Source organism: Notothenia rossii, assembly GCF_949606895.1.
Source record: "Notothenia rossii genome assembly, chromosome: 8".
Classification (NCBI taxonomy): Eukaryota; Metazoa; Chordata; class Actinopteri; order Perciformes; family Nototheniidae; genus Notothenia; species Notothenia rossii.
Window position 1 is genome coordinate 81,156,696 of NC_136906.1, and position 27,301 is coordinate 81,183,996.

The 27,301-nt window shown below is 43.4% G+C and overlaps 1 protein-coding gene across 1 annotated transcript in view; it reads right to left on the reverse strand.

Moving 5' to 3' along the window:
- Window positions 1–1,013: 1,013 nt before the first annotated feature.
- The window catches only part of mei4 (meiosis-specific, MEI4 homolog), a 60,336-nt gene continuing 34,048 nt past the window's right edge, over window positions 1,014–27,301 (reverse strand). Inside the window, exon 2 of the mRNA XM_079646416.1 lies at window positions 1,014–1,352. Within this exon, the coding sequence (XP_079502542.1) occupies window positions 1,125–1,352 (228 nt within the window). The 3' untranslated portion in view covers window positions 1,014–1,124. The remainder of the gene's footprint in view (window positions 1,353–27,301) is intronic.

Sequence of the window (27,301 nt, forward strand, 5' to 3'; positions counted from 1 at the left end):
GTTAATTCAAAACTGCGCAAATGTTCATTTGTAACTGCAATGCACTACAGGAAGTGCTGGGGGCAGTATACTCTCCATTGTCTGCCATGACTGCATTCTGTACTAACAACAAAGAAGAAAGAATACGAACGATGGCGGAAAGGAGAGAGAATGAGGGTGATGAAGAGCTCAAAAAAGCGAGACCGAGAGTTTCGAAAGTGTGGGAGTATTTCACAGAGGACAAGCCAAAGAAGTCAGTGACATGCAGAATTTGTAAAGGGGAATTGGCATTCCACGGCAGCACTACAGTGATGCACGAGCATTTAAAACGCAAGCACCCTGGAACCGTGAGGACTGCTACTTTGGATCATGGGTAAGTTTGAGCAAGTTAGCCATAGTCATGTTTACGTTAGCTTACATGTTGGAAAACAGAACGTCTCATGGTTAATGCTTGCTAAGCAAACGCTATTTCAGTTATGTTGAGGCTGCTTGTCCACCAACGAGCTGCTAAACAGCGCCAAGCTTACAGCGTAGTAGAGCACACTAGAGCTTTATGGACGCTGTAATTAATTCCAAACTTAAAATAATAATTAACAAGGGTCTGCGAAATGACAAGAATAAAATGCGATTGAATTGATCCTGGGACTGGACAACAGGGTGACATTCACAGGTGTGCAGACTTGAGGTAGAACATGCACTGGAGCCCGGAAAAGGAGCCGTTCCCACAGGAAGCAGAGATGGAGGGTGTGACAGAAATAATCGTTAGATTAGTCGACTAATCGAAAAAATAATCGACCGATTAGTCGACTACCAAAATAATCGTTAGTTGCAGCCCTAGATAACACATGATGTATTGCATCAGCTTGTTTATTTTTGATTGAAGTTTTTTTTTTTTATACTTGTGTGTAGGAAAAGCAGAGGTGTGAACAAATCTGAGCTTCAGGCCAAAACTTAGAAGTATTGGTTGACACTTTGTGATCGTAAACAGCATCAAAAAACTAAGTCATGTTAATAAAAATCCTCTTAAAAACATGTCAGATACATACACACATTTAATATCAGTTTTCCTTTACTTTAATTCAAAGACTGTTAGATAATTAAAATTGTGATCAGCTACAGTGCTTTTCATTCCACAAGAAAGCCTGCTAAGGGTCGGAGGCGACGAGTAGGCTTCCGATCCTTAGCAGGCAGACCGCAAACGGATGAAATTCCTCCGACAGCTGGTACACTCGGTCCAGGTGTCGGAGGAACACGGTCTTCTCCGACGCCCCCTCCAAACTTAATGGAATGTCTGAGTCCTGCAGAAGGTACTCCGCGACCCAAAACAGAAAGCAGGAGTTCTCTTGCTCGTCCACGGGAAACTCTGCCTGCCCCTGAAAGAGAAGGAGGTAACGGTATTTAATCCAATCTGTTTGAAGAATATCCACGGCTTGAGCTTCAATCTCAGGATCCATGTATTTATTATCCTCTCAAGAATGTAATTATTCATCACATACAAAAAAAGGAAATTCTGACTTTCTCTCAAATTCTGACCTTTTCTCAAAAATCTAATTTTTTTCTCAAAGATTCTGACTTTTTTTCTCAAAATGTTAAAGCCAATTCTTGGTTCAATTCAAGAATCTAAGAAATGTAAACCAGTCAGTATCTGGTGTGAGGGTTAGGGTTAGGGTAATGCTGTGAATCGAGTGGCCTGTGTTCATCGTCCATAACATACGCCTTCCCATACCATAACCCCACCACCACCATGGGCAACTCGATTCACAACATTACCCTAACCCTAACCCTAACCCTCACACCAGATACTGACTGGTTTTCGGACCCCCCCAGACCCCCCCAATAAAGCAAAACTGCACGTTTCAGAGTGGCCTTTTATTGTGGCCAGCCTAAGGCACACCTGTGCAATAATCATGCTGTCTAATCAGCATCTTGATATAAAATTGACATTTTCTACAAAAATCGGACTTTCTGAAAAATCTCAAATCTGAATTTCTCAAAAATCTAAAAATTCTGATTTTTTCTAAAAAAAATGACCTTTTCAAAAAAAATCTAAAAATTCAGACTTTTTCTCCAAAACCGGATTTTTTTTTGACTTTTTCTCAGAAATCTGACACTTTTTCTACAAGAATCTGACTTTCTCAAAAATCTGACTTTCTCAAAATGTTATATATTTCTGAATACTTAAATCTCCCTGGTCCCCGGCTTGATCTTGAACCTCAGGATCCATGTATCTGTGATCCTCTCCAGAATGGAAGGAGTCATCACATACAGAGCATCAACTAGTTCCTGAACAGTGTCCTTCACATGCTGATATCCAAGAGAGGGAGTTCCACAGTCCCAAGATGGAGGAATAGAAAGCAGTATTCAATGTTTACTTCAGATTAGCTCCACGTCAGAAATGAGCATGCTTGTCATATGTCTCTCTCCATAGAGGCTGAATCATCATGTTAATCACATAGCTATCATATGCCTCAAACAGTCCTGATGCTCTTCTAGGTAATCACACATCCTGTCATGTTCACAGCTACAGTTGATACCTTTGTTACTACGTGACTCTCAAGTTGGAAGAGGACATTCAGGATTTAACTAATCCAATCCAACTTTATTTATATTATAGCACATTTAAAAACAACAGAGTTGACCAAAAAAAAGTTGTCTATGCTTTTGTTTGCTTTGTACAGCCCTTAGAGCAGGGGGGGGGAACCTTTTTCCTCTCAGGGGCCATTTCAATTTCTTCAACCTCCTCCGAGGGCCGTACAAATGATTGTTTGTTTGTAGCCTTTATTTAACCAGGTGACGTCTCCGGGGGAAACCACCTCAGCACGGCCGCACTCAACAGGTGGGAGCAGGCCTCCGCTGATCGCAGACAACTAAAACTACTACTTGTATAAGCAGGGATGGCTAAATGTTTGTAAGCAGGAGAGCTAGATGCTAACAGATCTATATGTTATATGTTATAACTATAATGATTCACCTCTGCTTAAAAAAACTAAAATCCCAGCCCATTCATTTGGCCTTTCTCTCATGCTGTGGAAAAAGCAACTTCTGAATCCAGATATCTCACCATGACTCACGCATGCATGCACGTGCAGGGCCGTATCCAGGATTTCCTAAATACTGAGGTCCACACATGCTAGGGGGGTTCGGGGGTATACCCCCCCGAGATTTCTGGGATTTTCATGATCTAGTTTCAAACCATGTCAGTGGATGCAGCACACATTAGTTTGAATCAGTTGATTGTTGCTGTTAATGATCAGGACATGCAGAAGAGGCTAAAAACATCACAACACATTGTCAACATTTATTTTCCACGTCTCTCTCCTTTCCATAACCTGCAGCCTCTCTTCCATCTTCTTGAGTCTCTCCGTCTCCTTCCTGTTCATTACTCGCTCTGTCTTCTACTCTTTCTCTTTGTTCAATCTCTCCCTCCTTGTTCACTGTTTGCTCCTCCTCACTTATCGCTCCTGCCAGTGAATTAAAAGCAATTCAGCAATTTAGTTCATTTCACTTGTTTGCATTATTTTGTGTGGCTGTACCTGCAGTTCCTCCCTGACCTCATGTGGCTGTACCTGCAGTTCCTCCCTGACCTCATGTGGCTGTACCTGCAGTTCCTCCCTGACCTCATGTGGCTGTACCTGCAGTTCCTCCCTGACCTCCATCACTCTCTCTCTCTCTCTCTCTCTCTTTCTCTCTCTCTCTCTCTCTGCCTGTTCTGTATCTTCCTTACCAAAGCTGAGCCTCGACTGACGTATTCTTTTCCTTATATCTGAGTCAGTGTAAAAAGAAAACAATACAATGTTATATCTTCAATGTTTTACTCAAATTGAAATGAAAGAAAAGCATTACAACGTTTGTTAAAAGTTAATCCTTCTGACACTGGATGAATGTAATTAACTTTAGCTCTCTAGCTAGTTTATTCACGCTATTTAAACCAAGCTGCAATATAAGTTAGTGTGCATGTTGTCGGACGTCCACTGACTAACGTAGAGCGTTCACACAGGATCTGCTGGTCCTGATGTCCTGATGAACAGAAACACAAGCAGCCGCTGGACTCAGATCTCTAGATACCTCATCACTCCTTCGCTGCTCCGGTTCAAGTCCGGGCTGCGGAGGTTTGTTGATACATGTCTTCTTCTTCTGTTTGCTTTAATCGAGGCTACGTAGTTACGCTGCGCCCACATCGTCAGTAAGTGGAAGTACTTCAAAGAATCCCTTTTAGTGCAGTTATTTCACAAGTTTAGTTATGTACACAGCTCAGACCTCGGTGACCTCAATGGTGGATACGGCCCTGTGCACGTGCACGGTGTGGCATGACCACCAAAACAGAAAGATATGGACACAAGATGTGTGCAAATGTATTTAGTTTCCTATCCATGTGGACATGATTTAAATGGGGGGGGGGGGGGGGGGACCTAACCTCCTCTAGGGGGGGCCTCACCTCCTCTAGGGGGGTCCGGGGGCATGCACCCTGGGAAGATGTGTTTTTAAATATTGAAGTTGAAAGCATCAATCTGGTGCACTTTGAGAGCAACATGAAGAGATCTATGGATACATCTCTCAACACCAGATGAAACACAACTGAAAACAGATTTTTTTCTTTATGGATATTTTACAAATCACTTCCCTTTTAAACTGTATTTGTTTTTTATTAATAATAACTTTTTTTACTGTCATATTAGTATTGTATAGCTGTTTACTTTATTCCCTTATTTTTCTATAACTATAATGATCATATAAAGATGTGCCTTTACCTCACTGGTTGGAGAAAAAGCTTCTTATATTCGTTAGCATAGCTAGCTAACCAGATGCTAATAACCACAAAGTTATTAACTGTATGATCAGTGTGACAGATGAACAGATCGTCACTGGGCTTTCAACTAAAGGCACAGCCACACAGAAACTGCGACATGTGTACAGCTCCTTATGGGCAATGCCATTTTGTGAAGTGCCGGCCCGGAGCCGCGTTCTGGTGCTCTCCGTTAGAACTGCACCCCTGTCAGACGAGACATATACCACGTGATGACACGTTAGGCTCGTGTTGTGTTCAAGGACCCTGACCTTGGCCAGGAAAAACAAGCACTCGCTTGTTTAATTATTTTGCGGTCTAGATTTCTTTAATTTCTTTTTTTTTTGCGTGTTTATAAATTACCTCGAGGGCCGTAGCAAATGGTCTCGCGGTCCGTATACGGCCCGGAGGTTCCCCACCCCTGCCTCAGAGGCATTTCTTGTGATTTGGGGCTATAATCGGTTTGATTTGATTTATATAATAAATGGTATTTGATATCTACATTTTCAACACACTGCCTTCTTCCAGCTCCTCTCCTCTGATTCAGGAGTTCCTCTGGGAGAATGTAAGGTCTCTTTCTTCCTCCTGACAGCTTCCTTCATCTTCATGTCTAACTGTTTGTTGGCTTGCCACCTTAACAAACTGCAGCCTCCAAACGGACAGCTTTGAACTCTGAAACGCTAAATGTGTCAGCTCAACAAGAGAGGACACTTTCTGCTGCAGAGACACGCTTTAAAATAGTTTGAACTCAATCTAAATCTGATCCGAGACCAGAGGGAGAGGGAACCGGCAGAAAATCTTTACACTGCAGTAGCGTTTGCAAAAATACGGATTTTTCAATACTAATCCTTTCAAAATCTTCTAAAAATGGTTCTCGTTGCTGGGGTCCAATGCATATAAAACATGTGACGTTACAAAACATCTTTAGGTCACAGTGATATAAAGTAATTACCTCCATTTGTTGCATGATATTTGTACAACATCTAAGCCGAGACACGCTTTAAAATAGTTTTACTAGATATAAATGTGACCCGAGAAACCAGAGGGAGAGGAACCCGGCAGAAAATCATTAGTGTTTGCAAAAATACGGATTTTTCAGTACAAATTAACTCGAAATCGTCTAAAAGTTGTTCTCGTTGCTGGCGTCCAATGCATATAAAACACGTGACGTTACAACAAATCTTTACGTTACACTTATATAAAGTAAGTAGCTCCATTTGTACTGAAATCTGAATCATTGCACTGGAAATATACAGATTTTTTCCAAACAAATCAATTGCAAAAACTCAATCAGAAAGCCATTGACTTCCAGAACCAGGGGACAGGAAGGACTCCCTCCGTGACCCTTTCCCCTCCCTCGCCCATCCTCTCCTGTTTTTGGCGTTGCAAATAAAGTGCCGTGATTTTTGGAAACTTTGAGCGTCTTTCTTTGAACTTTCCTGTTGCGGTATCTGATAGGCCAGGGGTGTCAAACTCAAGGCCCGGGGGCCAAATCCGGCCCGTGACTTCATTTGCTGTGGCCCACAACAGCTCTGAAAGAATATAATATGTTTATTATACGGTTACATGGCGATTTACAGAAGCACCTTGCCCATAAACTACATGTCCCACAATGCATCTCAAATTTGACTTCTTAGAATTGGACTTTTTTTTCAAAATGTCACTTTTTTTTGTGACTTGTTTTCTTAAGAATTCGGCTTTTCTTTTTTTAAATCATTTTGTGACGTGCGCACTGAAGAGACTTGCAATTATTTGCCCTAGACTTCTGTTTTCAGACGTAGTTAATTATGACGTTATTACCCTATCCCATAATAATCCAATGCAGATGCAATAATGTAAAATAATACATTATTTTATATATATGATATATTTAAATATGTATTTATATATGGTCTTAAAGTTACAACCGGCCCTTTGAGTGCAACCATGATGCTGATGTGGCCCGTGATGAAATTGAGTTTGACCCCCCTGTGATAGGCTGTTGAACATGTGTGTGCATATAACATGTAATGAATATTGTTGTTTATCTAAATTATGAATCCCAGTATTGTGAAGAGTCCGGAGGGTTTTTGAAACCTGCTGAAGATTTACAGAAGCTGTTTTAGTCTCTTGTGACGGTCTTGATTGTTTCCAGAGCACAAACTGAGTTCAAGGTACAAAAGAAAAAGCATAAAAAGTCAAAATAAAATGTTAATTATTCAAACTAAAAGCCATGTTGTTTGGATGTGTTGCTTCTAGACTATGCACGTCATTAAAGTAAGCTAAACAGACGCTAGAGCATTTCTACCAGACTTGAGCTCTCACTGAGTGTGTGTGTGTGTGTGTGTGTGTGTGTGTGTGTGTGTGTGTGTGTGAGAGATGTCAAAAGGAAAAATAACATCCAGATGGCTGTCAGGTATTCCTCCAGGCTACGCTTTCACAAGGCTGACAGCATGTGACACACACACACACACACACACACACACACACACACACACACACACACACACACACACACACACACACACACACACACACACACACACACACACACACACACACACACACACACACACACACACACACACACACACACACACACACACACACACACACACACACACACACACACACACACACACACACACACACACACACACACACACACACACACAGTGCCTCTAACTCGTTCTTTGTAGCTCATAAAAACACCAACGGCGGATTCAGAAAGTTCCCAGCTTGGAGGAGGAGCACCTGAACGCACCATTTGCCTTGGTTATAAATATGACTGTCACAAATTGTGTAATTTTACGGTTTTAATGAGCAGAAAGCCGGCAACGTGATGTATCAATCATATCTGTATATAGATGAAAAGGCCCGGTGTAATTATTATGACTCTTAATTTAATTAATTTAAAAAGGGATAAGCAGCCGGGAAACACCGGGAGGTGGACGACACGACGTTTGAGTTGTTCTCCCCCTCCTGAAGATACCTCCAGAACAGAGAAAGCTGCAGTCTCACTTTAAACTTCCTCTTAAAGAACGCTTCAGACCTTTCTTCTGTTTTCAAATTGTTTCAAAAGACTCGGAAGAACATTTTTCTTTAATCCAAAGTCTTCAAACTTATTTTTCTCTGAAGACATTTCCGCGAGATTCACTTTCCATCTCATTTTCCTTTGTCTTAATGGTCCTAACAACTATTCTTAGATTCATGTCACATCCCTGCAGAATACATATTCTCATAGCTTAGATTGTCCTGAAAAGGAACATGGCCATTACGTGGTGGTGCCGTAAGAGGTTGTGATTATACAAGCATTTTTACAGAAGGACACAATTTGAGGCAAGCATGGAAAAGGCTAAATGGCTCATGTGTTCAGATGTTAATGGAGAAACTGCCCTGGATAGCAGAACACACAGCTGTGCACACACGAGGTGAAGAACTGCCTTAAGAGACCTTTCTTATCGCAGGCAGTTTGACTCAGAGGCTTGAAATATACACGCCGTTAATTCAGCAGCTGTCAATAAGACGGACATGTTTCAGAGTGACGAGCTTCTTCAAGGTTTTCTGTCCATGCACGGCAGCAGAGAATTCTTTCCTGTCACACTGCGAGCGCTCCACCAGTGTTGTCGGATGATCCATTTAATAGGAACAAACTACATGAAATGAAAATGCAAGTGTGTGGGAATTAAAGGATTTACTACGTGGTGATTTATTTCCAACAGGGTGTCAGTCTAACTGGCTGAGCAGAGCGTATCCTATTTACAGGCTTTAGCAGCAGATCTCTACTAAAGCTCCTCAGTGGAGCCTTTGCTCATCAGCAACGAATAAAACACTTCCTAAAGTCTGGTTGCAACCACTTCATATATCTAAGCTTTACCAGGGCTTTTAAAGACAAGACTCATTATATGTTAAAGGTCCCACATCATGCTTCTCCGGTTCTGACCCGTCCCCTTGTGTTCTGTAGCTTCTGCATGTGAACGGTCTGCAGAGTCTCAACCCCTCAGAGTGCACCCTGCAGGGAGTGAAGCTCTAACTCAGAGAAGACCTGTCTCTGCTGCCCCAGAGCGCCTCGTTGGACATCTCTCTTTTTCCATTTGTTTCTTCCGGGATCCAAAATGGGCCAATCCGCGGAGCTCCTCTCACACCAGGACCTTTAGCGTACATTTTCAACTAACAGGAAGTCCCATTGACTTGCAGCTCCCTGAACGCTGGTAACAGACGAGTTGGGGTGGTGGAGGAATGCTCTCTGCAGACCCATTCTCACAGCGTTAGAAACCTTTCTCTGACTCAACATCAAGCCACACTTATTGTTTTTACTTCTGCTGAGAGAGTGTGAGAGTGTGTGTGTGTGTGTGTGTGTGTGTGTGTGTGTGTGTGTGTGTGTGTGTGTGTGTGTGTGTGTGTGTGTGTGTGTGTGTCAGGATGAGTTTCGCGCTGTCTCGCCGACCCGGAAACCACACCAGTAAGCCAGCTCACTGAGCAACGAGCCTCGCAACGTCCCGACCAATCAGAGCACAGTGGGCTCACAGGGAGGGGGGGGGGCTCCAACAAGCCGTGTAGGACAGAGAGTGAATACACATACTATACAGAGATGCTGGATGAGAAACCAATGTGAGTTTGGAACATTGTAAATCTATTCTAGTAGAACTCAACGATGGAACTATGATCAGTAGAGATGGCCGTGACACGGACCTTTAAAGTATCTGATATCTGCATGGACACAGAGAAAGACATAAAGCACGGTGCAGTAACACAGAGTCAATCTTGGACTTTCGGAGGTCCAGGAGTTAGAAAAGTTTCTGCAGCACGGAGTCTTTGCACTTTTTAAAAACATGTCGGCTCACTCAAGGACAAACATCATTTAAAAGCACGAGGCTGAACAAACACTGTCACCTGGAGCACAACAAGAGGACACCTCAGGAAATACAAGAGGAGAGGGCAGCAGAGCAAGAGGAATAATAAAACTACTCCGGTCCCAGCTGGGTGCGTCACTCTTTAGTGTCCCCTGTTCTCCCAGCTGTGTGCGTCACTCTTTAGTGTCCCCTGGTCTCCTAGCTGTGTGCGTCACTCTTTAGTGTCCCCTGTTCTCCCAGCTGTTTGCGTCACTCTTTAGTGTCCCTTGGTCTCCAGCTGTGTGCGTCACTCTTTAGTGTCCCCTGTTCTCCAAGCTGTGTGCGTCACTCTTTAGTGTCCCCTGGTCTCTCAGCTGTGTGCGTCACTCTTTAGTGTCCCCTGGTCTTCCAGCTGTGTGCGTCACTCTTTAGTGCCCCCTTGTTCTCCCAGCTGTGTGCGTCACTCTTTAGTGTCCCCTGTTCTCCCAGCTGGGTGCGTCACTCTTTAGTGTCCCCTGGTCTCTAGCTGTGTGCGTCACTCTTTAGTGTCCCCTGTTCTCCCAGCTGTGTGCGTCACTCTTTAGTGTCCCCTGTTCTCCTAGCTGTGTGCGTCACTCTTTAGTGTCCCCTGGTCTCCCAGCTGTGTGCGTCACTCTTTAGTGTCCCCTGTTCTCCCAGCTGTGTGCGTCACTCTTTAGTGTCCCCTGTTCTCCCAGCTGTGTGCGTCACTCTTTAGTGTCCCCTGGTCTCTCAGCTGTGTGCGTCACTCTTTAGTGTCCCCTGTTCTCCCAGCTGTGTGCGTCACTCGTTAGTGTCCCCTGTTCTCCCAGCTGTGTGCGTCAATATTTAGTGTCCCCTGTTCTCCCAGCTGTGTGCGTCACTCTTTAGTGTCCCCTGGTCTCTCAGCTGTGTGCGTCACTCTTTAGTGTCCCCTGCTCTCCCAGCTGTGTGCGTCACTCTTTAGTGTCCCCTGCTCTCCCAGCTGTGCGCGTCACTCTTTAGTGTCCCCTGCTCTCCAGCTGTGTGCGTCACTCTTTAGTGTCCCCTGCTCTCCAGCTGTGTGCGTCACTCTTTAGTGTCGCCTGCTCTCCAGCTGTGTGCGTCACTCTTTAGTGTCCCCTGGTCTCCCAGCTGTGTGTGTCACTCTTTAGTGTCGCCTGCTCTCCAGCTGTGTGCGTCACTCTTTAGTGTCCCCTGTTCTCCCAGCTGTGTGTGTCACTCTTTAGTGTCCCCTGGTCTCCCAGCTGTGTGCGTCACTCTTTAGTGTCCCCTGTTCTCCCAGCTGTGTGCGTCACTCTTTACTGTCCCCTTGTCTCCCAGCTGTGTGCGTCACTCTTTAGTGTCCCCTGTTCTCCCAGCTGTGTGCGTCACTCTTTAGTGTCCCCTGTTCTCCCAGCTGTGTGCGTCACTCTTTAGTGTCCCCTGTTCTCCCAGCTGTGTGCGTCACTCTATAGTGTCCCCTGGTCTCCAGCTGTGTGCGTCACTCTTTAGTGTCCCCTGTTCTCCCAGCTGTGTGCGTCACTCTTTAGTGTCCCCTGTTCTCCCAGCTGTGTGCGTCACTCTTTAGTGTCCCCTGGTCTCCCAGCTGTGTGCGTCACTCTTCAGTGTCCCCTGTTCTCCCAGCTGTGTGCGTCACTCTTTAGTGTCCCCTGTTCTCCCAGCTGTGTGCGTCACTCTTTAGTGTCCCCTGTTCTCCCAGCTGTGTGCGTCACTCTATAGTGTCCCCTGGTCTCCAGCTGTGTGCGTCACTCTTTAGTGTCCCCTGTTCTCCCAGCTGTGTGCGTTACTCTTTAGTGTCCCCTGTTCTCCCAGCTGTGTGCGTCACTCTTTAGTGTCCCCTGGTCTCCCAGCTGTGTGCGTCACTCTTTAGTGTCCCCTGTTCTCCCAGCTGTGTGCGTCACTCTTTAGTGTCCCCTGTTCTCCCAGCTGTGTGCGTCACTCTTTAGGGTCCCCTGTTCTCCCAGCTGTGTGCGTCACTCTTTAGTGTCCCCTGTTCTCCCAGCTGTGTGCGTCACTCTTTAGTGTCCCCTGTTCTCCCAGCTGTGTGCGTCACTCTTTAGTGTCCCCTGGTCTCCCAGCTGTGTACGTCACTCTTTAGTGTCCCCTGCTCTCCAGCTGTGTGCGTCACTCTTTAGTGTCCCCTGCTCTCCAGCTGTGTGCGTCACTCTTTAGTGTCCCCTGGTCTCCCAGCTGTGTGTGTCACTCTTTAGTGTCGCCTGCTCTCCAGCTGTGTGCGTCACTCTTTAGTGTCCCCTGTTCTCCCAGCTGTGTGCGTCACTCTTTAGTGTCCCCTGGTCTTCCAGCTGTGTGCGTCACTCTTTAGTGTCCCCTGTTCTCCCAGCTGTGTGCGTCACTCTTTACTGTCCCCTGGTCTCCCAGCTGTGTGCTTCACTCTTTAGTGTCCCCTGTTCTCCCAGCTGTGTGCGTCACTCTTTAGTGTCCCCTGTTCTCCCAGCTGTGTGCGTCACTCTTTAGTGTCCCCTGTTCTCCCAGCTGTGTGCGTCACTCTATAGTGTCCCCTGGTCTCCAGCTGTGTGCGTCACTCTTTAGTGTCCCCTGTTCTCCCAGCTGTGTGCGTCACTCTTTAGTGTCCCCTGTTCTCCCAGCTGTGTGCGTCACTCTTTAGTGTCCCCTGGTCTCCCAGCTGTGTGCGTCACTCTTTAGTGTCCCCTGTTCTCCCAGCTGTGTGCGTCACTCTTTAGTGTCCCCTGTTCTCCCAGCTGTGTGCGTCACTCTTTAGTGTCCCCTGTTCTCCCAGCTGTGTGCGTCACTCTATAGTGTCCCCTGGTCTCCAGCTGTGTGCGTCACTCTTTAGTGTCCCCTGTTCTCCCAGCTGTGTGCGTCACTCTTTAGTGTCCCCTGTTCTCCCAGCTGTGTGCGTCACTCTTTAGTGTCCCCTGGTCTCCCAGCTGTGTGCGTCACTCTTTAGTGTCCCCTGTTCTCCCAGCTGTGTGCGTCACTCTTTAGTGTCCCCTGTTCTCCCAGCTGTGTGCGTCACTCTTTAGTGTCCCCTGTTCTCCCAGCTGTGTGCGTCACTCTTTAGTGTCCCCTGTTCTCCCAGCTGTGTGCGTCACTCTTTAGTGTCCCCTGTTCTCCCAGCTGTGTGCGTCACTCTTTAGTGTCCCCTGGTCTCCCAGCTGTGTACGTCACTCTTTAGTGTCCCCTGTTCTCCCAGCTGTGTGCGTCACTCTTTAGTGTCCCCTGGTCTCCCAGCTGTGTGCGTCACTCTTTAGTGTCCCCTGTTCTCCCAGCTGTGTGCGTCACTCTTTAGTGTCCCCTGGTCTCCCAGCTGTGTGCGTCACTCTTTAGTGTCCCCTGTTCTCCCAGCTGTGTGCGTCACTCTTTAGTGTCCCCTGTTCTCCCAGCTGTGTGCGTCACTCTTTAGTGTCCCCTGTTCTCCCAGCTGTGTGCGTCACTCTATAGTGTCCCCTGGTCTCCAGCTGTGTGCGTCACTCTTTAGTGTCCCCTGTTCTCCCAGCTGTGTGCGTCACTCTTTAGTGTCCCCTGTTCTCCCAGCTGTGTGCGTCACTCTTTAGTGTCCCCTGGTCTCCCAGCTGTGTGCGTCACTCTTTAGTGTCCCCTGTTCTCCCAGCTGTGTGCATCACTCTTTAGTGTCCCCTGTTCTCCCAGCTGTGTGCGTCACTCTTTAGTGTCCCCTGTTCTCCCAGCTGTGTGCGTCACTCTATAGTGTCCCCTGGTCTCCAGCTGTGTGCGTCACTCTTTAGTGTCCCCTGTTCTCCCAGCTGTGTACGTCACTCTTTAGTGTCCCCTGTTCTCCCAGCTGTGTGCGTCACTCTTTAGTGTCCCCTGGTCTCCCAGCTGTGTGCGTCACTCTTTAGTGTCCCCTGTTCTCCCAGCTGTGTGCGTCACTCTTTAGTGTCCCCTGGTCTCCCAGCTGTGTGCGTCACTCTTTAGTGTCCCCTGGTCTCCAGCTGTGTGCGTCACTCTTTAGTGTCCCCTGGTTTCCCAGCTGTGTGCGTCACTCTTTAGTGTCGCCTGCTCTCCAGCTGTGTGCGTCACTCTTTAGTGTCCCCTGGTCTCCCAGCTGTGTACTTCACTCTTTAGTGTCCCCTGCTCTCCAGCTGTGTGCGTCACTCTTTAGTGTCCCCTGGTCTCCAGCTGTGTGCGTCACTCTTTAGTGTCCCCTGGTCTCCGTTGTGTTTTGAGCTTCTTCAGCGTTTTGTATTTGCAGCGTTTGGTTTCTGCAGCTTTTAGTAAACGCTGCTCATGTCTCCTCAAGTTGCTGAATGTGTTGTCAAGTTCCTCCTCAGATTCTGGTGAACTTGTATCGCTGCACCATCGAGAGCATCCTGAGCAGCTGCATCACAGCCTGGGATGGAAACCGCTCAATGCTCAATAGGAAGGCATTGCAGAGGGTGACGAAAATCGCCCAACGCATAGTCGGTGTCCCACTCCCTGCCATCGAGGACACCCAGGGGACACGGTGTCTGCAGAGGGCGCACAACATCTTCAAAGACACATCTCATCCTGCAAACTGTTTGTCCTCCTACCCTCGGGGGGGCGCCTCAGGAGCCTCCGGTCCAAGACCAGCAGGTTCAGGGTCAGCTTCTTCCCCAGGGCTGTTACCCCGCTGAACTCTGCCCGCTGATAGACTCAAGCCCATACCCCCCACCCACCTGTTCATATATTTTACTGTCAATGCCGTTAACACTATGCATACTCATCAGTTTATAGCCTATTTATAATTATTCTATTTATAATAATTCCAAGTGTAATTATTATGTAGACTCCTGCACTGCTATTTTGCACTTCTGGTCAGATGCCTGAACTTACATTTCGTCACTAGTACATGTACTACGTAACGACAATGAAGTTGAATCTGATCTGAATCTGAAGTTGCTGAAGATGTTTTGGAACATTTGTGCTTTTGTATCTGCATCCTTTCTGAGGCTGCAGCACGTTTCTCCTGATGGAAGAGATTTGAGTCGTCCACCGTAAATATCTGGTGCAATGATGCAGAAACAGCATTATTTACTTGATGTGGTCTATCTGGAAACCAATCACTTTCTAACCTACGCTCACCATCCGTTTCCTTTGACGACAATATATAACGGTACAGGGGAGGCGGAGGTACTTTATGTCGGTGATGTTGGTTAGAAAGAGCTCGAGATATTCTTTCTTTAATCTCCAAACCGTCAAACCCAAATAATTTACGAGGCTGAAAGACAGCAGTGGACGGACAGCAGGAATCAATAATCGGATTAGATATCTGCAGGGAGCCAGGATGGAGCTTCTGATAAAACATCACGATACTTTAGAAACTCCCTTTGAGCATGAAGCCAAGTCCAGACATCGAACATACTGTACACGATGGATGGATTCAAAACCTCTCTGAAAGAGTCTCTTTATATTACCATGGCAAATATGCACATATTGTACTTACATATTTGACTTACACTACCTCATTGTCATCGTCATAACTACACTGTAGCTATGACGCATGGCCAATAAAAGCCTTGAACCTCATGGGATCTCATTTAAATTTAAAATACATCCATAGTCCATCCGTCCCTTTATCCATCCATCAATCTGTACAATTGATTCTGCCCCCTAGTGGCCACAAATCTTTTAACACAGCTTGGTTTATTTTACTGAATATAAAAAGGTAAATAGTTCCCATTTCTTTAAATTACACATTTATCTCGAGTTGTTTGAGATGCTTAGCTCTATGGATGTCGGTCAGTCGGCCCATCGCTTTAGTCCGGAGCTAATCAGTGAAACTTTGGGGGAAATGCCACAAATGTCAGTTCATCAATCTTAGCCATCTTAGTATGTGTGAGACTGACCGTTGAGCGGCCCGACCAAGCAGGGAGGCAGAGGCAGAACTTCCAAAATACAACCCGGGGTGAGCTTTTATTACTCACGGGCACATGACACAGCCTCAATCTCGCTGTTCACGTGAGCACAGTCACCAGCCACAAGGATCTCACACAGACTACCTCCACTGACAGGGAAAACAGAGCCTACATACACACACACTAATCAATCAACAGGTGAGGGGGGAGGAGACAACACAGGGCACCAGGTGAACACAATCAACAACAATGAAGCTACACAACCCGTAACGGAGGCCGAGATCTATGGGCCCAGAGAGCACCTCCGTGACAGTATGGAAACCCAGACTCTTGAGAACATAAATACATCCTCAACCCTTTGACCAATAGACCACCCAGACACTGGGACTTCCCCTTCATTAGTGCATGTCTATAGGTCCTGTTTGGTCCTATTCTTAAAGACTTAAACCAGACTGAAAAATGGAATTTCCTCTTTGGCATCAACACAAATTGATCTTATAATGAATCTAAATAACCGGACTGAAGTATCTGTTCCTGTACTGGATGGATAACCAACGCATTTCCTACATGCATGCATTGTTCCCAGAGGATGAATCCTACTGATTTGGATGCCTCAACGTTTTAGTCAATTGCTATAAAAAAGGATTCAAACAACTAGTAGATGAACTGCCAGGAACTCTAAATTAGAGAAATCAGACAAAAATATGTGTTTATGTACAGTATGTATATATGTACTGTGTACGTACAGTATGTATGTATGCATGTATGTATGCTTATGTATGTACGTACAGTATGTATGTATGTATGCATGTATGTATGCTTATGTATTTACGTACAGTATGTATGTATGTATGTATTTATGTATGCTTGTATGTATGCTTATGTATTTACGTACAGTATGTATGTATGTATGCTTGTATGTATGCTTATGTATTTACGTACAGTATGTATGTATGTATGTATGTATGCTTGTATGTATGCTTATGTATTTACATACAGTATTTATGTATTTACTGTGTATTTACGTACAGTATGTACATACACAGTAAATAAATACATACATACTGTACGTACATACACAGTAAATAAATACATACATACTGTACGTACAGTATGTATGTATGCTTGTATGCATGTATAAACATTGTTTTTTGTGCTTGTTGATATTTATATTTGCCTTTTTAATGTTTTCTAACCTGTACAATAACAATGAACTAATTCAATTCAATCATTTCCAACGTCGTCACCAAACTCCCATCTCTTGGGTCTTTAGGGAGAGAAAGATGGATCCAGCCAAAAGATTAAATCCCATTCAGGCTGAAGCTTTAGATTCTCACAGCGCTGATGTTATCTGGAGGCTCCGTCGCGGAATACAGATTTGGGGTTTTCTCCTCAGCAGAGGTCCTTATCGGACTCAGAGCGAGAGGCTTCTCACATTAGTTTGTTTCTCTGCAGCCATGAGCTGATCGTCTGCAGCGTCCGGATGCAGCGTTATATACACAACACAATGCATTTATTATTTCAATTTTGGATATAAAAACATTTGTAATGATCTTTTAATGGACTTTCGACTTTCTGTAAATATTTGTATTTATTTTTGGTGTTTTTTTGGACATTTTTACTTCAATTCTCAATATTTATATAACCATTTTAATTTTCTTATACTTGACTTCTTATTTTAATATTATTTCTTTATTTTTATTCTGATTCCTGCTTTCCGTCCACAGTATTGAGAGTTTGAGTAAAGGATGGTATCCAGTTGGTAGAAGTTCACAAGTAATCTCAATGTACTCGACCCTGATGTCTCGTTTTGTTCGATCCAACAGTCAGAAATTAGAGAGTATAAAGCTTCCATTGAAGGAAAATGACTCGTGATTGGAGGGTTTACTAAACTCTGATTGGTGCATAGAAACTAATGACGTCACATTTCTCAAACCCACTTAAAACCAGCAGGAAAATAGCTGAAACAGAACATTTGCAAAATTACCAACTTTACTTTGGCAAAGAAAAAAAGGTTCACGATGACGCCGAGGTTCATAACGAGACGCTGATTGGGGAATTGTGTTTCGAGGGTCTCTAATCAACACGCTTTACTAGAACTTTCTACAAGTGTTCTGAATCAAGACAGTTTATTTGAAAGTGAATACATAATATTGGATGGTGGAGAGAGAAAAAAGAGCAGCGAAGGTCTGCCTCGTGTGAACCCAACGAACCACTTCATTGATTTCAAATGAAACGTTTGGTCAAGGAATAAATCATGCAATGTCTAAGCAACTCTGGGAAAGTTAGTGGTGCTTGTTTTCGTCCCGCGTTTGCACTTTTTAACTATAATTGTATTTATTGAATAAGGACAACAAAGAGGAAACTTTGAGGTGACTTCCCTCAATCCAGCTGCCGCCATCTCTAGTTTTTTGTAGAGAGTTGATCTGTCGTATATATATATATAAAAATCATCATTTAAACTTAAACAATCAACTTGTCCTTGTCCATTGCTCTCAAAGCAAGCGAACGAAACATCAAAAAAGGTGTCCGACAACGGTTTGGGGCCGGGAAATAATGCGCAGAAAATACACACATTTTAGGACTTTTTTTCCACCCACTGTTTTGTGTATTGTCTCTACTTTAAAGAGTCCTCTCCTGCTGATGTTCAGGTGTATATCAGTATGTAGTGTCTCTACTTTAAAGAGTCCTCTCCTGCTGATGTTCAGGTGTATATCAGTATGTAGTGTCTCTACTTTAAAGAGTCCTCTACTGCTGATGTTCAGGTGTATATCAGTATGTAGTGTCTCTACTTTAAAGAGTCCTCTACTGCTGATGTTCAGGTGTATATCAGTATGTAGTGTCTCTACTTTAAAGAGTCCTCTACTGATGATGTTCAGGTGTATATCAGTATGTAGTGTCTCTACTTTAAAGAGTCCTCTCCTGCTGATGTTCAGGTGTATATCAGTATGTAGTGTCTCTACTTTAAAGAGTCCTCTACTGCTGATGTTCAGGTGTATATCAGTATGTAGTGTCTCTACTTTAAAGAGTCCTCTACTGCTGATGTTCAGGTGTATATCAGTATGTAGTGTCTCTACTTTAAAGAGTCCTCTACTGATGATGTTCAGGTGTATATCAGTATGTAGTGTCTCTACTTTAAAGAGTCCTCTCCTGCTGATGTTCAGGTGTATATCAGTGTGTAGTGGACTGACTCTCCTGCAGTCTGGGTTCTGTAGATGTGATCTCTTAGACTCCAGGCAGTTGCTTTGAGCTGCCGTTCAAACGGATGATAAATGCTGCTAATTAACTCCCGACCTTCTGCGACTCGCCGCTTAACTGCAGTTTGAAGCTACTTCACAGTTTACATCAATACCTTCTCTCCCCCCCTGTAACTACATAGCTGAATCAAGAGCGAAAAGAGATGGAGAAAGAAGAGAGATGGAGGTGAAAACGATGATGAAAGAAAGGTAGAAAAAGGCAGAGAAAAGAGAGTGATGGTGACGGAGGAGAGATTGATATTCAGTTTACATCAATACCTTTTCACCTGTACCGACATAGCGTTTCATTTAGTCTTAATTTACATTATTTAATTTCATATTCTGTTCTTGTACACGTCTCTCATTCTATTGACATGTAGATAGACTTTTTGCACTGCTTTTTATGTAGTATTTTGTTATATATGTTGCATTGTTGGAGGAGCTCAGGTTAGAAGAATGTCACTGTGCATAGGACAATAAAACTTTTGAATTGAATTTGAATAACTGAATCAAGAGCGAAAAAGAGACGGAGAGAGAAGAGGAGGTAACAATGAAAGAAAGGCAGAGGAAAGAGGGCGATGGTGACTGAGGGGAGATTGATGTTCAGTAGACATTCGGGCTGCACGATATATCGTGTCGTGACTAAAACTTTTTTTTAGGTCGTGCAATATTAAAGGTGGGGTAGGTAGTTCACTTCAGAAACACTTTTTGTTATATTCCATGGAATGCTCTTAACGTCCTGATAGCAATGAATATCTGAAGTGCTTTGACAAAAAATCCATAACAAAAAAATTATCTGTTGAAGCCGTGGCGCTGTAAAAAGCACGACCAATCATCTGAGCCGGCTAAAGTAACTGGATGGCCTACCTGCCTGTCAGCCTTCCATCTGTGCACAAACTGATCTCGTGCCCTCATTGGTCATGTGCGCGTTCGTGTGTGTTGGAGGAGGGGCTCTGTGAGGAAGTCTGAAGGAAGGGGCAGATTTTTTCCGGTTGTGTATTTTCAAATTCTAGCGCACTCGAGCTGGCTTCTCCATTCTTACCTACCCCACCTCTAAGTGGGCAAATTAACTCAAACACGTCATGTTACAATTATTTTGCTGCTTGCTACGACTGGAAAAGGTACTTGAGGCTCTGCATGCACAGCAAACCACCAATCACAATCCTTCTTGATCAGATCACAGCAGGATAACCGAGCTAGCTCAGCTTGTTGCTCTGATTACTTAAAGTGGACCTATCATGCTATATTTGAATAATATAGTGTAGGACCATACCTATATAAGGCATATTTATACTTTTTATTTTTCAAAATACCAAACAGATCATGCATTTTAGCCATTCCTCATTTCACTCAATTTAACACTGTCTTTGCATCATGGGCTGATTATGTGAGAACAGCACCATCTACAGGCCTGGCATATGTACTACAGCGTCTCCAGCGCTTTCCAACTGCAATGTCCGTGGCTGTCTCCTCCTGATTGGTGGAGTTGGCCCAAAAGCCGTAGCGCCACTTCTGTGACGTCATAGAAGTGTTGAAATCTGGATCAGTCTGTATCAGATCCGTTGCAGCCCCTTTTTAAGAGATTTGGGTATGGAGGGAAATAGAGAGGGTTGTGTTTTCTGACACTTGGTGAGTTCCCTGGAACACCGGGGACACATGTTCATGTAGAAAAGACGTACAAAAGTGCATTTTGCATGATAGGTCCCCTTTAAGATCCAGATCTCTGTGACTAAAATCCTTCATCTGGTTAAATATCGTTAAAAAGATACCAATTGTGTAGCATTAAAATTCAAGAAAGGATGGTTTGCGGACAAAAAAAAACTGTCTTGTCTTCAACTCCTGTATTCTTTCATATCGCAGGGGAAGAAAATATCACAATGTTAGTTTTTTCCAATATCGTGCAGCCCTGATATACATCAATACCCTTTTCCCCTGTTCATACATAGCTGAATGAAGATGGAGAAAAGAGATGGCGATGGAGGGACAAACGAGAATGGAAGCAAGGTAGAAAAAGGCAGAGAAAAGAGAGCTGTGATGATGGAGGAAAGATTGATATGAAGAGAGCGCAGCTGACAGGGAGTTTATAATGAAGCGGTGCGCGGTGGGGAGTGTGAAGGGCAGTAATTTACTGATCAAGGACACAGATTGATTTGTCACCGGAGAGGAAAAGAAAGCCCACAGCGACAGGGACACTCTGTGCAAAATCACTGTCAGTTAGAGCACAGTGGGGCTGTCTAAATGCAAAGAAGAAGAAAGAAGACGTCGTGCTGGTTAGCCCCCGTTAAATTATCATGTAATCATCTAAAAACATATAGTCTTACACTCTGATGTACTTTGTTACTGTGAATGTGTATTTCTGTAGTGTCTCTACTTTAAAGAGTCCTCTCCTGCTGATGTTCAGGTGTATATCAGTATATAGTGTCTCTACTTTAAAGAGTCCTCTCCTGCTGATGTTCAGGTGTATATCAGTATGTAGTGTCTCTACTTTAAAGAGTCCTCTCCTGCTGATGTTCAGGTGTATATCAGTATATAGTGTCTCTACTTTAAAGAGTTCTCTCCTGCTGATGTTCAGGTGTATATCAGTATATAGTGTCTCTACTTTAAAGAGTCCTCTCCTGCTGATGTTCAGGTGTATATCAGTATGTGTCTACTTTAAAGAGTCCTCTCCTGCTGATGTTCAGGTGTATATCAGTATATAGTGTCTCTACTTTAAAGAGTCCTCTCCTGCTGATGTTCAGGTGTATATCAGTATGTAGTGTCTCTACTTTAAAGAGTCCTCTCCTGCTGATGTTCAGGTGTATATCAGTATGTAGTGTCTCTACTTTAAAGAGTCCTCTCCTGCTGATGTTCAGGTGTATATCAGTATGTGTCTACTTTAAAGAGTTCTCTCCTGCTGATGTTCAGGTGTATATCAGTATGTAGTGTATCTACTTTAAAGAGTCCTCTCCTGCTGATGTTCAGGTGTATATCAGTATGTGTCTACTTTAAAGAGTCCTCTCCTGCTGATGTTCAGGTGTATATCAGTGTGTAGTGTCTTTTATGCTGCTGCTATGCAAACATTTCCCAGATCAGTTACTTTACCCCCTGTTAATTTAAAGCCTTAAAGACCCTGTGAAGTGTGCACCTGTGCATGATCTGTTATGTTAATACGTATAGTAATGACCAAAATTGTCCATTGGAACCCATATCAAAAGATGTTGGAATAGCAACGAATTTGACGAGTTTTGAATTTTCCGGGGAAATCTGCAGTCGACCTTCGCCTTCGTGGGCGTGGCTTGCGATCTACTGCGTGACGTCATGAGATGGACGCCGCCGCACTGTTTACATTCACCACCGTTCGTTTTTTCTCTTTTTCAAAGTCGAATTTCTCAACGTTTTTGAGCTAGTATTTTCCTGGAAAGTGTGTCGGAGTCGACTGGAAGTGATTGCCAATCGAGAAAACCTGACAATGGAGGCGACAGTGAAGAAAGAGGGATGAAAAACACAGGGGAAACGATGCATTGCCGCTGGCTGTAGTAATGTCAAGTCTGCCGAAGTGGCGATGTTTCTGTTCCCAAAAGATGAAGGTGAGCCTGGCTGGTGTCATTGTTTCGTAGATTCTTTGATTGATCATGATAAATAAAGGCCACTGGTCGATTCGAGACAGAGAGAAAGAGAGACTGACAGAGTTACAGGGTTGTCGTTAGCATCTGGTGCTAGCTCGGAGCTAACGGAGATTAGCTGTTTCAACAATAAGGAGAGGGAGAGTGCTCTCCTGTGGGACTGAGAGAGATAACGTCAGCTCAGGGAGGTAAACTGTAGCCTAAGTTATCTCAGTGGGTTTGGTCATCTATGTAAACAAATATTTCCATCTATGGAATATTAGTTGTATAAAATAGGTTAAGAAATCATTCCAATGTTTTTTGATTATTGAAATATATGTTTCATATGAGTGTTGAGAGCTGTATCCATAAATCTCTTAATGTTGCCCTCAAAGTGCACCAGATTGATCACTTTCCTCATCTATCCGAAAAGCTGTCCAAATCAATCATTTCTCTCACACTAGTATCACTTTCCAGAGTCTCCGCCATGTTTACAATCGCAACTGGGTACATCTTGTGACGTCACAGCCACTATCGTCTGCAACTTCCGTTAGGCTCAGACGGCAAAATTAATAATTCATTCATTCATTAATTATGAATTATTAAAAATTATTTTAGCCATGAACAGGCACAATGATATGTAAGGAAGGAAACTGCCATTTCATTTTGGTGCAAAAACATGCACTTCACTGGGCCTTTAATACAGAAGTGTAGCTGCTTCAACGATCTTTAAAGCGGGGAACTCTGCAGAAAATGTCAAGGACTTTTTACCTTTCACAGAAACTCAGTCTGAACAAAAGCAGAATGTAACCTCGCAAATGTCTCTTGAATTTGCTCTGGTTGATCTGCTCTGTAGTCTCTTCGTTTTCCAAAACGCTGACGACCACTTGAACTTATAAACACAAGCAATAAATAATAATCTGAGTAGAGTGTTGTTTTCCCCCCTGACCGTGGCAGCTAATCCATTTAATACGGCTTCTCTCAATCAAGCCGATCCAATCGATGGCTGTAGTGCAGAGACACTTCACTAGAAAGAAAGAAATGAAACCTCAGAGGAGATGAGAGAGACCTTTTCCTCCGGTCTGAAGAAAGAAAGCACGTCACACCTCGGCCATGTTTGGATCCACTTGTGAGTCAGCTGTCTCCAGAGACATACACACATCCTTTCCTCAAGTAGAAGTACAGATACTCGTGTTTAAAAATACTCTGGTGAAAGTAGAAGTACTGACTAAACTTCTTTACTCAAGTCAAAGTAAAGAGGCTTTGAAATGTACTTCAGTAAAAAGTACCCATAACTAGCAGCTGTTTTAAAGAGTACCTGACCTCCCTTTATATTAATAGAACAATAATGTCATTGTTAGCTAATGAATGTTTCCATGGTGACCAACGGCAACATGACAACGTTTTCATTGGTTCCTCTTCTTTAGAGAAGACCAGGAAATGATGGATACACGGATCGTGTTCAAATCAATAGGCACGCAATGACTCTAAATAATAATGATCACGCCACCAAACACACATTCAGACTAAAGGAACCAGCCTGTTTGGAAAATGAGAGAAGTAGAAAGTACAGGTATTTGAGTTCAACATGTAAGAAGTAGAAAGTACAGGTATTTGAGTTCAACATGTAAGAAGTAGAAAGTACAGGTATTTGAGTTCAACATGTAAGAAGTAGAAAGTACAGGTATTTGTGTTCAACATGTAAGAAGTAGAAAGTACAGGTATTTGAGTTCAACATGTGAGAAGTAGAAAGTACAGGTATTTGAGTTCAACATGTAAGAAGTAGAAAGTACAGGTATTTGGGTTCAACATGTAAGAAGTAGGAAGTACAGGTATTTGAGTTCAACATGTAAGAAGTAGAAAGTACAGGTATTTGGGTTCAACATGTAAGAAGTAGAAAGTACAGGTATTTGTGTTCAACATGTAAGAAGTAGAAAGTACAGGTATTTGGGTTCAACATGTAAGAAGTAGAAAGTACAGGTATTTGAGTTCAACATGTGAGAAGTAGAAAGTACAGGTATTTGTGTTCAACATGTAAGAAGTAGAAAGTACAGGTATTTGGGTTCAACATGTAAGAAGTAGAAAGTACAGGTATTTGAGTTCAACATGTAAGAAGTAGAAAGTACAGGTATTTGAGTTCAACATGTGAGAAGTAGAAAGTACAGGTATTTGAGTTCAACATGTAAGAAGTAGAAAGTACAGGTATTTGTGTTCAACATGTAAGAAGTAGAAAGTACAGGTATTTGGGTTCAACATGTAAGAAGTAGAAAGTACAGATATTTGGGTTCAACATGTAAGAAGTAGAAAGTACAGGTATTTGAGTTCAACATGTAAGAAGTAGAAAGTACAGATATTTGGGTTCAACATGTAAGAAGTAGAAAGTACAGGTATTTGTGTTCAACATGTGAGAAGTAGAAAGTACAGGTATTTGAGTTCAACATGTGAGAAGTAGAAAGTACAGGTATTTGTGTTCAACATGTAAGAAGTAGAAAGTACAGGTATTTGAGTTCAACATGTAAGAAGTAGAAAGTACAGGTATTTGTGTTCAACATGTGAGAAGTAGAAAGTACAGGTATTTGAGTTCAACATGTAAGAAGTAGAAAGTACAGGTATTTGGGTTCAACATGTAAGAAGTAGAAAGTACAGGTATTTGTGTTCAACATGTGAGAAGTAGAAAGTACAGGTATTTGAGTTCAACATGTAAGAAGTAGAAAGTACAGGTATTTGGGTTCAACATGTGAGAAGTCAAAGTAAAAAGTCGTCAGAAAAACAAGTCGTGGAGTAAAGTACTGATACCAGAAAAATGTACTCAAGTGCAGTAACTAAGTATTTGTACTCCACTGCTTCCCACCTCTGTCTTTCTCCACTATAACCATTACAAAAACTGGTCCATGCCATGGTGGTATAAAGAGAACTGGATACTAAGGTGACAAAAAGGTGCTAACGTGCTACAACGGTCTGAATAGATTCCGTTAGGAGCTACAGCTTCAGAGACGATGCAGATATAAAAACACCAGAGCAAAGTAAATAACTGCCAGTGAACATTTGGCTTCAAAATACAAAATAGGACAGGAAATAAGAGCGTCCAACAAAAGGTTTTCAACACAAGAAGAGCTCATTTTATCCTACAATTGATTGCTTCTGCAGATAAAACTCATTTGGACCAACTCTCTGATAAAACTACTAAAATAATCAACTGGAATTCTGCTTGTTGTTCTGGTGAGTAGGAGCTACGGTGGCTCACAGGGGCCAAAAAGAGCCTGAAACTGAACAACTGTCTCTGTTGTTGGAAACTTACCTAAAATGTTTTATGGTCTTATTTAAACAATGTGATCACATGACTCATTCTGCTGTAAGCTAGCTAGCTAACGTAGCTAACCTAATACAGAGTTGTTTAGTTACAAAAGAAGAATAAGTAAATTCGTTAACGAGGAAAAACAATAAAACCAAAACTAATTTCAAGGGAAAACAACTTAAAGCAGGAGTTGGGTTGAACCCTTTTGGAGCGTCCATATCAACAAAAAGGTTCAGAAGATGATCAAATCCCCCAAAACAAATCTACCTACCACGTTTTTTTTAGCTAATCTCAACATTTTGGTCATCTTAAAACGTCTTGTTAAGCAGTCGGTTGTACTTTTGGTTGCAGAAATGTTTTTGCAAACCAAGATACGAAAGTCCAAACAGCTTCAGAATCGTGTTCCACAAACAACGTCAGAAGCAACGGTGAATAAGTCCACTTTTTATATCCAGTCTTTGAGATCCAGGAAAACTTCCTCAGGTCAGACTCCTTTGGCATTTCTGCTCAATCAAATCTCTCTAACTGAGCGCTGTAAACATTGTGTTTGGGTCTTTTGGGAGAAGGGGTGAGTCTCTGCTGTCATTTCAGACGTCTCCATTCGTGACTGAACTGACATCCTCTTTGTGGCTGTCAGTGTTTCAGGAGGAAATTTAACAAAAAGGGAAATAATCATCCGACCCAACGGACCTCTCTTGGGTTGCTGATCGTTGAGATAAACTCCGTGTGTGTGTGTGTGTGTGTGTGTGTGTGTGTGTGGTATATGTGCGTGTGTGTGTGTGTATGTGTGTGTGTGTGTGTGTGTGTGTGTGTGTATGTGTGTGGTATATGTGCGTGTGTGTGTGTGTATGTGTGTGTGTGTATGTGTGTGTGTGTGTGTGTGGTGTGTGTGTGTGGTATATGTGTGTGTGGAATGTGTGTGTGTATGTGTATGTGTGTGTGTGTGTGTGTGTGTGTGTGTGTGTGTGTGTGTGTGTGTGTGTGTGTGTGTGTGTGTGTGTGTGTGTGTGTGTGTGTGTGTGTGACCAAGCGAACCTGTGTTCCCCCCCATTTCGCCTGGGGAAGTCGAGATGTCGAGATATGAACGCCGACTCGGATGAGATTGGATCGATTTTCTGTCCGTTCAATCCGTGGATTGTCAGCCTTGCAAGAGACGGTCGTGGTAAAGAAATAAAAAACCACAGAGAAGACGCTCCTACAAGACAGAGGCCGGGGGGGGGAATCAATTCCTGGGAGTTGATGTTGTTGTTGGCTAACTGGAGGGGAAGGTGATGTGTTGAACCTGAAACACCCTGTGGTCACTTCACTGAGGACCACCAGGAGTTATCTGTACGAGTCCTTCTTTGAGTTTCAGTACGCTGTGAAGCAGACCTCTATGAGGGAGGATAAAACCAGTTACTACAAAATAAAAAGCCTTCATTTAAATAGTAGGCCCAGTTCCTTCAAGTTAAACGTTTGTTTGGTTCTGGATTGTCTTGTTGATATTGACGCGCCACAAGAGTTAAATCACACTCCTGTGTTCAGTTGTGTTTCACTCAAGTAGACAAAAAGTTCTAAGACAAAAACACTGTCAATCACAGGTAGCCCCGCCCTAAATACATCAGTGTGTCCCCTACCATTGTCTTGGAGGAGCTCTGCGCCCCGCCAACGGAGCCCCGCGCCCCGCCAACGGAGCCCCGCGCCCCACCAATGGAGCCCCGCGCCCCCCCTGAAATTCAAGGTGTTTTAAAAAATAAAATATTTTTTTATTTTTATATATATGTCTGTACAACGGAATTGTGCCAAAACTATGCCAACCGG